The sequence below is a fragment of the Vigna unguiculata genome, chromosome 2, assembly GCF_037176805.1.
Source record: "Vigna unguiculata cultivar grain cowpea cultivar isolate G323 ecotype 2 chromosome 2, ASM3717680v1, whole genome shotgun sequence".
Classification (NCBI taxonomy): Eukaryota; Viridiplantae; Streptophyta; class Magnoliopsida; order Fabales; family Fabaceae; genus Vigna; species Vigna unguiculata.
This window is the reverse complement of record NC_140793.1, coordinates 29,022,767-29,034,577: the sequence shown is the minus strand read 5'-3', so window position 1 is coordinate 29,034,577 and position 11,811 is coordinate 29,022,767. Positions and strand designations below refer to the sequence as shown.

General features: G+C 31.0%; 1 protein-coding gene and 1 pseudogene across 1 annotated transcript; one reads left to right on the top strand and one right to left on the bottom strand.

Annotated features, from left to right (window-relative positions):
• Nucleotides 1-2,539: 2,539 nt before the first annotated feature.
• On the top strand, nt 2,540-3,949 carry LOC114174023 (histone-lysine N-methyltransferase ASHR2 pseudogene; annotated as a pseudogene).
• A 2,857-nt stretch (nt 3,950-6,806) lies between these two features.
• LOC114174006 (growth-regulating factor 3-like) lies at nt 6,807-10,299 on the bottom strand. The gene is made up of 3 exons (XM_028058727.2): nt 9,955-10,299; nt 9,435-9,864; nt 6,807-7,480 (listed from the first exon to the last, which is right to left on the bottom strand). Exons 1-3 carry the CDS (start codon nt 10,127-10,129, stop codon nt 7,081-7,083), a joined length of 1,005 nt encoding a protein of 334 aa, XP_027914528.2. The 5' UTR covers nt 10,130-10,299; the 3' UTR covers nt 6,807-7,080.
• Nucleotides 10,300-11,811: the final 1,512 nt, after the last annotated feature.

Genomic DNA, 11,811 nt, shown 5'->3' with positions numbered 1-11,811 from the left:
GAAATGTGATAGGGTGTACGAAGCAACACCCCTTGTAAATGCCCGCAAAACAACCTCTTTTATCCTAGTCTTCACTTCTTCTTTTTCTTAAATACAAGATTATATAATTTGTTTTTTTTATTCTGAAATATACAATTTAAAATATAAATCTTGTATTTTAAATTATTTTATTTTTTATTTTTCATTTTAAATTGGATAATTCAATATATTTTTTATTTTGCATTAAGAAATGCATGAAATGCAAAAGTTGTATTTCAAATTTAATATAATCATTATCTTTATATTTCAGATTATATATACCGGAATATATACAATTTTGAATATTATATTTATATTTTGGAATAATATATTTATTTATTTTGGATAGTGCATTAAAGAACCTCTTCATATTTTCGGGTTAAATATGTTTTTGGTCTTTTAATTTTTAGTGAATTTTAGAATTAGTATATTTTGAAATTTTGGACTAATTTAGTCCTTCAATTTTTGAAATACATGAATTTAGTCTTTTTAATCAAATTTTGTTAAATTTATTTGACATTTTAAGTGCATTTCAGGATTGTATTTTAGTTGTTTATACGGTTTGATACATGTTTACTTTAATTTGAGTTGTTTAATGCATTTCAAGACTAAATCCATGTATTTCGAAAAATAAAGGACTAAATTGGTTCAAAATTTCAAAATAGACTACTTTTAAAATTTACTAAAAATTAAAGAACAAAAACATATTTAACATCATATTTTCATATTGGGCATTCTGAAACTCAAAAGAAAAAGCGAAGCGAGTAAAATTGAAAATTTTAAGTGTACGAAGGTATAAGGAGAAAATATGGAGGTGCAAGAAAAGAAAAGAAGCTGTAAATCAGAAAAAACAAATGGCCTTATCCAAATGGGCCTCCATTAAATAAAGTAGACAATTGGAAGGAAGAAACCCATGGAACGTGATTGAAATGCCAATTTGGTGAGAAATATTCATTTAAAAAAAAAAAGACAAACTTTACTAATAAAGTTGATTATGCGTTACTAATACGAGTTTTGCAACATTCATAAAAATAATGTCTCCATATAATATTCTAATACAGCTGGATTATTATTTTTTAGGGACTAATGAGTTAGATGTTTTTATTCATATAAACAATGTCTTAATATAATATTCTAATACAACTGGATTATTATTACTAGAAATTGAACATAGCTTAAAGGCGGAAAAGAAAATCTCTTACGTATACGAAAGATAATTTCGTAAGAAATTGAATTTGAATTTGAATTGAATGAAGATTTATATTGTTTATTTTATTTAAGTGTTTTTTTGTTTAGATAAATCAATCCAAATTTAATGAATATTTTTTTTTAATTTAAATAAAGTATTTCAAAATCAGTAAATATAAAAGAATATTTAAATATTAAATAGTTGTTAAAAAATTTTAAAAAAAATCAAAATTTATTATTTTTGTAATTGATGTTCTTTTTACTGTCAAAATCGTCAAGATTATTTTGAATGATATTTACAAAACTATTTTCTCAATTAAGATTAACTAATATTATTGTTAGTTGATATCAAATATAATTATTTAGGTTCACATCAATTGAAGATGTTTTTATTATGGTTGATGGATGGGTTTTGTCTATCAATCCTAGTTAGGATTGGCTAAATATGTTCTAGTAAATATTAAAAAAATTAATAAATTATTGACAAAAAATAACATATTTGTTAATGATAAAAGAAAATTTTCAGATATCGATAAGAATGAAAATTTTCAGACATCATAATTGAAAAAAAAAAATCATTTGTGCAAGAAAATAATCTCGCGCTCCTACAAATTTCTATAAGAAATAATAGTAGTCTATTAACATACACTTAAATAAAATCTCAAGTTAATATAAGTAGAAAAGTAATAATTTTGAAAATATTTTAATATTAATCAAGCTGATGTCCAAAACCAAAATCGTGTTCGGGAGAAAAATATAAAGAGCAAAATTTGAATTTAAGAATATCAATTCTTACTTGTTTAGGTAGAATTTGAAATATCTAATTTAAACAATCCAAATACTTTATTAAATTTTTTTCTATTTTTTTTTTAAATTCTTTAAACATTTCAAATTATCTAAAAATATGAATTATCTTATTAAAATATCTTACACAGACAAACTATTAATGTTAGATTAAACTACATGGGATTACCAAAATTCAAAACGGATAATCCTTCAAAATAAGCATGTCTACAATCTTGCCACCACCATCTATCATGGAATTGTGGGATTCAGCATGTGAACATATATCATTGTGTATGCATGAGTGCAAAGGTTCACCAACATGCAATAATTGTACCTTGGCACTTTCTGAACCAAAATATTTAAAAAAATAGCCTCGCGAAAAACGAAAGAATAAAAATAATATTTATGACATGAATATACACTTGATAAAAAGTAATATAGAATTACATTTTATAAAATAAATTAAATATTGTTTATATAACTAGTATTATTTTTTTTTTAAAGAATGAGCTTTCATATTTTAAAAAATTAAATCCAATTCATTCCAAATTCATCCACCACATATTAATTAATACATTTTAATTTATATTTCAAAATTATTCTAACTTAAATTCCCATATTTTTATTTTTATTTTCTAAATTTAAGATAGTTCTGTTTGCTGAGGTTTCTTACATTTCAGGTTAAGGTTGGTAATAATCACTGCTTCATCATCTTCATCATCATCATCATCAGTGTAGGTTTCTGTGTTTTTTCTTAGTTTCTTTGAATCGCTGCCATGGCTTCTTCAAGCTCTCTCTTGAGAATGGAACAGATACCAGGGAAAGGAAGAGGTATTGTTGCAGCAAAATCCCTGAAAGCAGGTCAAATAATCCTCACCGAATCCCCTCTCATTCTCTACTCAGCTTCTCCACTCTTCGCACCATCTTCATCACCTTTCACAAACTGTGATCACTGCTTCAGAATCTTACCCTCTCACACTAACATTTTCCCGTGCCCCTCTTGCTCCCACCACACTTTCTGCTCCCAAAGGTGTCTCTCCCTTGCACGCAACTCCTCACACTCCACTTGGGTATGCAAAGCTCTCATCTTTCTTCTTCAACACCCCAACTCAACAACACTCTTTCAACAACACCCCCCAGAACGCCAAGTCCAAGCCCGTTTCATTGTAGCTTCTCACAACCTCTTTCTTCGTTCCCCTTCTGAACTTCACACCTTGCTCTCTCTTCATGGCACCCCAGACAGTGCCATTTTTGATGCTGCTAAGTTTCTCCACTCTCTGATCTCACCACTTTTCCCACAACAGTGTCAACTTTCTGTTGATATCACTGCACAGCTTCTTGCAAAGGACAGACTCAACTCCTTCTGCTTAATGGACCCTTATTCCCCCGAAGGGCCTCAGAGATCCATCAAAGCGTATGCTATTTACCCCAAAGCCACGTTCTTCAACCATGACTGTGTTCCCAACGCGTGCAGGTTCGATTATGTGGACACTGGTGATGAACACAACACCGACATGGTTATTAGGTTGATCGAGGATGTTCCTGCTGGGAAAGAGATCTGCATCAGCTATTTCAGGATTGGAAGGGATTACTGCACCAGAAAGAGGATCTTGATGGAGGATTATGGCTTCACTTGTGGATGTGATAGGTGTGTGATCGAAGCAAAGGGAGAAGACAATGGAGAGAAGAACAGTGACCTGCCACACTTGCTGTTCCTTCGCAAGCATGTCTGTGAGAGGAAGAATTGTGCTGGCACAATGGCTCCTCTGCCTCCAAAAGATGATGTGCCTTCTAATGTTCTGGAGTGTAACTTCTGTGGCAATTTCAAAGAAATATTGTGAATGATGATGCTTAGTTTTGATGCCAATGAGACTATTTTCTCGTATCTTTTTTATTACACTTTGGTTAAAATATGTAATATGAATAATTTTAAGAAATGTATTCTGAGAGTGACATTGCATTCTGTATAGTCCTTTGATTCTGAGAATTCTTTTAGTTGGGTAAAAAGTCTTTTTTTTTTTTGTGAAAAGAAAAATAACTGAAATGTGCTAAGTGTTTGGTGAAGCACACAATTTTGTTTTGTTTTGTTGAAAGTAACATATCAATCAAATAGTTTTGACAAATAAAAAGTATCAGATGACAATTTTGTTCAATAATAAGTGATTGATGGACCACACTATTTTATTTTATGAAAGAGACTTCGTTATGTTGATCATAGAATTATGACATTTAATGTTAACACAAAATAACATAAAAAGAACACTAAGTAAATGGCAAGAGTCATGTCTATAAGTTAATAGATAAATTATAGGGAATATTCAAGAAAAATTAGTTAAAACTTTCATCTATCATTTAATAGGATCTGACAAGAGAGCACAAAATTTAAAATATGCTATACACATTTTTTTTTCAATACTCTAAAATGGAGTTCTATACTAAAAACAAGTTAATTTATCTTTGATATACTTAGTTTTTATCAGAAATATTTATGAACTTTCTATAGAAATGCATTCTCTATATTGGTGTTTTCCCATTAGGAATGCTTACAAATCAATTTCTCTCTCAGTTTGGATAATAATTGTTAAAAAAATGAAAGACAAAAAAAAAAACGAATATTCTGTTTTGTTCCCTGAGCTAGTAGAGTGATGAATGTTGATTTTATTTTTGGAGTGATGACAAGTGGGGTAGTGAAGTGGTTGGACTTTGAGCACGTCAAAGCCTAAAATTTGATTGAGATTCTTTTTTCCCATTTCTGCTGCGGGTTTCTTTTATATTCCTCTCCCTGTTTTTATTTTAAAAATATTTTTAAAACAGTTTTACACCGCTCAAAAATCAATTCATCATCCAAAATCTATATACACAAATGCAATGCATGTATTAGATAACCCTACTATGTTGGTATATTAATTTTGAAACTAATAGGATATAATACTTGATGTATGTATATTAAAAAGTATAAATTAATTTTAAGAAGATGAAAAATATATAATTGTTGTCATGTGAATCCAAATTAAAATTATATGTATTAAAGTTGTTAACATAGATAATTATAAATTATTATCATCATAAAATAACTATTGTTTTATAGATCGAACACTTTATTGATAAATATTAATAAAGTATCAGACACAGATACATGTTAGATACAAATATGTAATTTAAAATTAAAGTATTAATGTATCATAATTCAAAATTTATTTTGAACTTTTAAAAGTATTACCAAAATGGTATTTTGAAAATCGAAAGTCTAAATAAGTTCATAGTTGAGTCATCTAAAATAAGTCTTATAAGTTGGATTAAGTTCGAGGAAACATAGTTGATCATCCTTTTAACAAATTCAAACTCAATAAAATGTATTTATTACAAATTTAAATTTATTAAAATATAATTAAGATCGGATATAAATATTTTATTCTACTAACTTAAAATAGAAATTTAATCTATTTCTTTGATAAAATGTATTTTTATCATATAATTATTTCAAACGACATATAATAATTGAACTAATTAAAATAAAGAATATGAATCCAAATGAAACAATCAATGCATGAAAATAAGTAAATTCTACTAACTTAAAATATAAATTTAATAACAAATTAAAAATCCTTCACATATATACAGCAAAGAGTTATATTCTACAAATTTAAAATATAGTAATATTAAAATAAATTCTACAAGTTAAAAAAATAATATAAAAAATAATATAATTAAAAATAATAACAATAATAATAATTATTATTATAATTACAATAGTACTGGCAACTGATAATTAGGGAAAATGCTTGAATACACTATAAATATTTATTAAATTAATAATAATATTATTATTATAATTATTATTACTATTATTAAAATTAATAATTAAATAAGTAAGTTAAAATAAAATATAGTTGGTTATTTAATAATAGCATTAATAATTTAATAATTAAAATTTGTTTAAATAAAATACAATTATTTAACAAAAATATAATAATAATAACAATAATAATGACTATTAATAATTAAGAAAAAAAGTTACTGATGCTAAAATAAAATTTTGAATAATGGAATTACTGATTCTAAAATATAGTATTGTATATAATGTTTCTATTCAAGGTGGAACCTAAATTTCTCACACTAATAAATTTGATTTGAAAACTTTGTCGGTGGAACCTGGTTTTTTCTTCACTAATCAACTTGGGTTTGCATGGCACCTGATCCAGAGGTGAATCGTGCTGGATTTGCATAATCTATTCATGATTTCAAAGACTAAAACAAGTTTTTAAAAATAAAAAAGTTGTAGAACAACACTACACTTAATGTGGATTTTCCTTTTGAACTAAAAAAAGGGATATTTTTTCTTCTGGCTGACAATGAAATGGCAACCAAGGTGGTTTGGCTTCCACCGGAGAAACACAATTAAATGGAATTACAAAAAGTACAAAAAAAAAGGGAGAATGGGGTTAAAAACCATTATGAAACGCCAACAGCAAATCCAACACAACACCGCCTCTCTACCTCGAATTGCTAATCGAAAATGAAGCATTAATATGCCAACAACCACTGCACAGCTCATTTATAACCCCTGTTGGCTGTAGCTATGATAGCACCACTTCACTGCTATTTTAGCATCTAAATTCCGATGCAAACCACTATTTGCCCCTCTCTTCTCCACTATTGCTCATCACTTCCAAAGCCCTACACTCATTCCAATGTCCCCATTTATGCTACCACCTTGCCTTTAAAATCATCTAAATCATTCATCACACCATGCTCAAGAATGTTGGTCATTAAAAATACCATAATCTCTCTAACAATCATTACCAACACACCACTCAAACTAAATGTCATTACACTAATCAAAACACAAATATTACAAGTTTACATGTAAAGAACGCATAACTCATTCAAGTATCAAGTATTTAAGATATATAAGAGAACAACACCAAATTAAAACATCATTCCTCGGCTGTCTCACTTCTATTTTCCATGGATTGGGGGGAAAAAACAAAGGGTGGGGGACCACTTCCTGATTCAAATGTTTCCTTCGCTGGATGCTGGACACATCAAGACACAAAACACTCCTTCCAAGCCTTGTAAAGAACCATTTTAATCAACATTCACATCTGGGTTGCAGTTAAAATCCTTGTTGGGTCTATACTCAATGGCAGAGGAACTTAAATCCTTCTTCCAGTCCCAGTCACTGAAGAGAGACTGGGGAGACTGATATTCCTGTTTCAAACTCCCTCCTGAACTTAACTGGCTACTAAAGATAAGGTCTTTGGTCCTTGCAGTTTCCAGATTCAACAGATCGGCATCTCGCATTGTTTGCTGTTGGAAGCAGTTGCCCAGCATGGTAGAACCACTTCTTGATTCCGAAACAGTACTTGATGGAATTGGAGACATATGAGACCACATGCTGTCTGAGGTGAAGTCATAACCTTGATATCTCACACTTCCCAGATCTTTCTGTAAGACGTGTTCATCTGCTTCTGAGTTCAGTCCAAACCTGAGGAGTGTTTATTTAACATCATGTTTCATTTATTTCAAGTATGCATAACAGGAAATTGCCAAAAGATTTTGGAAATTTTGAAGAAAAAATTATGAAAATTTATACAAATGGATCTGAAACTAGGTGGCTGGGGTCACTGAAGCCATGAAATGAAAAAGCAACCATCTGCACATGGATCTATTGAGATGAATGATTTAGGCACTGACCAGAAGAAAACTGTTCTTACATACTCTGCACAGGGCAATTTAGATGCTCCCTGATTCTATCTTTGCAAAAATAAGTCAATATCCAAATGACCTCAAATTACACCAGTTCCTTATGATGAATAAAAAACATGTACTTCAATGAGATTGATCGTTCTCCTCCCTCTCATTTTCATAACACCTTTTATTTTTTACTTTACAAATAAAAAAAGTCACCTTCAAAGCATGCATGTCTTAGTCAGTAACAGTACCAAATATCAATTAGTTTCTATTCACACACACAAAATAGTAAACTATCACAAAGCTTTATTAGAATTGAATCCCAAAGTAGTAGGGAAGGAAAACAAGAATGCGTGCAGCACAAGATGGAGAAGACATTGAAGGAAATGGAAGATTCGAGTAGCGCTCACCAACGTTGAAAAATCACTTCACCAAACAATTAGAGAAAATAGCAATATTCAATATTCCCTTAGAAAATCTATCCCAAGTCACCAGACAACTATCCATCACTATTTGGATGCATGGTCCACCAAAACAAAGCTACCTTTTACCATTGCATTAACTGCATCAAACATAAACATCAATGCACCGCTATGATTTCAGATTGCTAACATGCAATCATTGGTAAATCCTTGATTTCCAATTTTATCAAATTACACCATGATACTACATGATTTACTCTGACAAGGCAAGGTAAAAAATGGCCTACACTTCTTACAAGTATGAAAAGCATTTAAAAAAAACACTTGAATATCTAAACCTGGAACCCCATCTCATGATCTCAGACGAACATCCAGAAGAAGACAATCAAGGTCACAAGAAAATCAATAACTTCACAAATTTTCAACAATAAACTACCAACACCTGATTCAACGCAAACCCAAAAAAAAAATGGCAAATTTATATGCTGTTTCTGAGGGGTAAAGCGAAAAATTGCTCAAAAGTATTCATTGAAAACACAAAAAGTTTTGGGAGAAAAACACAGTTGAATTAATGAAGATAGCTCATCAGAACTTGCATGAGGTTTCAAAGGGTCAATGTTGAAAATTGCTTCAAAGCATTCATTGAACACACCGCGGGAAACTTTGGGAAAAAAACTCAAAGTTGAATTTAAGAAGACAGCTTATCAGAACTTATGCAGTTTCTAAGGGGCAAAGTTGAAATTTGCTTCAAAGTGTATGCAAAAGATTTGGGGGGAAAATGCCAAAATGAATTTACGAAGATACCTCATCGGCACTGCATCTTATGCATCTTATCAAAATAGAGACAAATCAAATTGAATAGAATACAAATCTAACTAAAACTCTAGGCAGATAACTTACACCTCACTCCCAGAATCTCACTCCACACATCATAATGGTCCACATGTTAGGTAACTTAACATCACCGCTACCATGTTTGCTGTACAGAACTATAGCATAATAATACACTACCTGTTACCGTGAAGTAAAACACTCACACACTCCACTAAAAAATCACAGCAATCATTGCCACAATCCCAAAAGTCAAACACCCTTAAAGACAAATGCAGCAAGCAACACACACAATACCCTACCCTATTCACACTACAACATCGGCGACAGACAGTGGTGTTTGTCCTGATGAGGTCGAGTACATGGATTACACCGCTGCTCGTCTTCAGATGCCATTCACACATAATTAAATACGGCAAAGAAAAAAAAAAGTAACCAATTCAAAAACTCTCACATAGGGCTCAAGCTGAAAGAGGCGAATGGGTATATACATACCTGTAAGTTTTCTTGGTGTTGTCACCTGAAAGAGTGAGGGGGTCCATGTGAAGGTGGGAGAGTGTGGGCGCGGTAGTGGTGGCGCTGTTCCCAAGGGTGAAAGTGAAACCCTCCCGGGCACCATTGGTATGCAAAGGAAGGGTGTTGAGGGTTGTTGCAGATGCAGCAGCAGAACCAGCTGCAGAAGTGACGGCAGAACCCGTTGCAGAGGAAGCAGCAGAAGCAGAAGCAGCAACAGGGTTTGAAGAAGCAGAAGAAGAGTGAGGTTGAGATTCCACAGGCTTTCTTGAACGGTAACGACGTCGTATCATATGACGGTCGCAGTACTTGGAGTCAGGGTGAGCATCCCTCGAGCACCTCCACTTCTTCCCATCGGTTCTCCTGCACCGACCAGGTTCAGGGTCTATCTTCTTCCCATAGTACCCCCCAACTGCAGAAAAACCATAAAGACTCAAACTTCACACGAATAAGAGGCATAAAACGAAAAATAGGTCATAGGTCATCGTTTGCGATTACTCACGAGATGGGTGTGCCATGAATTGGAGGCTCTTGCGGATGGGGAGAAGGAGGTCGGGGGGAACGGAGAGCCCCGCCTTAAGGTACTTGAAGATGAGGGCCTGATGCTCCAGCTCGTGCCACTGGGCCGCCGTGAACGGCGTCCACATCGCAGCCGTAGACGGCGGAGGAACGCTCATGGTTGTGGTAAAAAAGAGGGGAAAAGGGCGAATCTGGGTGGGGAGAAGAGCATTAGAGAAGGGGAGGGGCGGTTACCTGTGAGAGTTGAGACATGATTTGGTTTGGATAGGTAAAAATGAAATTGTAGGGATTCAACAATGTTATTGCTGCATATTAACTACTACTTCTACTACTCAACAAAAGGAACCTTCACCTTTATTTATTGTTTTCTTTTTAAATCTTAATTGCTTTTTTATTTTTATTTTTGTGCTTATCTCCTCCTCTTTTATTTTCTTTTAAGACAGTTGAATCAATCTCATTTTAGCGTGTTTTTTTTTTCTCATCAATAAATTTTTGTAAAGAAATCATTATCACTGATTAAATTTACTTTGTTTTCTTATTCAAAATAATCATTTATTAAGAGAACTTGTTGGCGTTTCAAAATTAAAAGTTTTGGTAGAACAATAAATTTTGTGTGTTTTTTATTGCAGATGACTAAAGTCTAGAAAGGAAATTATGCAATTCAAACAGAAAAAACTATGTAAGAATAGTTAAAACTATTTTAAGAAATTTTTGCATAAATAAATATTGTAGATAAAAGGAAGGTAATTCCCCTCCATTTCCCTTATCTTTTGTCTTAAAAAAATGTTTATTGTTTTTTTTTTTTTGGAAAATATGTTTAAATGTAACACTCCAACATCTTCTACAGATGTTTTGGTTTGGATGACTTAAATAGATACAACCTATAATCACAATTTGAGAATCAACTTACAACATATAACTTTAATTATTTTTTCTTTAGTTAAACATAAACTCTTCATAATTATGCTACAACTTTTTTTTTTTTCATAACTTACCACATTTTTTTTCATTATAATTTAAATGCATACTGTAAAGTCATTTAATACTTTCACAAGCCCAGTTATATTTAAACAGTGTCATCCAGTAGAAGGAGTTTTTCATATTCCTAAAACTATGTGTTGCTTATTCTATGGACCTAGATTTTATCAGGTTGTATTTGTACAAATTTCATTGATGTACATTATTGCACATGGTTTAAGATGTCTCACAAAACAAGTATCATTCATTTGTTAATTTTTCCATTCTTAAATATAGTAACAATTATGTGTCTAAGTATTTTTCTAATCATTCAATCAGCTATTACTCACAAAATGAGTGAAATTTAATTTTATCGAAGTATGTAACTCTTTGCAGTAATTTTTTTTTTCATATAAGAGTTTGTATAAAGACATAAAAAATAGTAAAGGAAAATAGTAATTTCTAATAAATACTCGATTATTTTATTAGTTGAAATTTAAGGTTATAAATATAGTTTTTGTTAATCAAATTTCTTTTATATAAAAACATAATTTTTCTAAAACTTCTTTTTGTCATTTTTTCTTTATAATTTTCATTATATCCTTTTGTTTATTTAAAGAATAAAGATAGTAGAAATGATTCTTGTAGAGAATTCTACACATCCAATCGATCAAAGTTTAAAATGAAATAAGTCTCATTTTTTACTATTTTTTTATTCAGTGTAATATTTCGTGTTATGTGTTACTCTTAATTCACACATGTGACTCAAAACAACTCAATGTGAATATTTGTTTCTTAGCGATCATGAAGATGTGTTATGATCTTTAATAGATTTTTTTTTTACTTTTTATAGTTATAGCATCCTATTAGAAGTTGAGTTTTT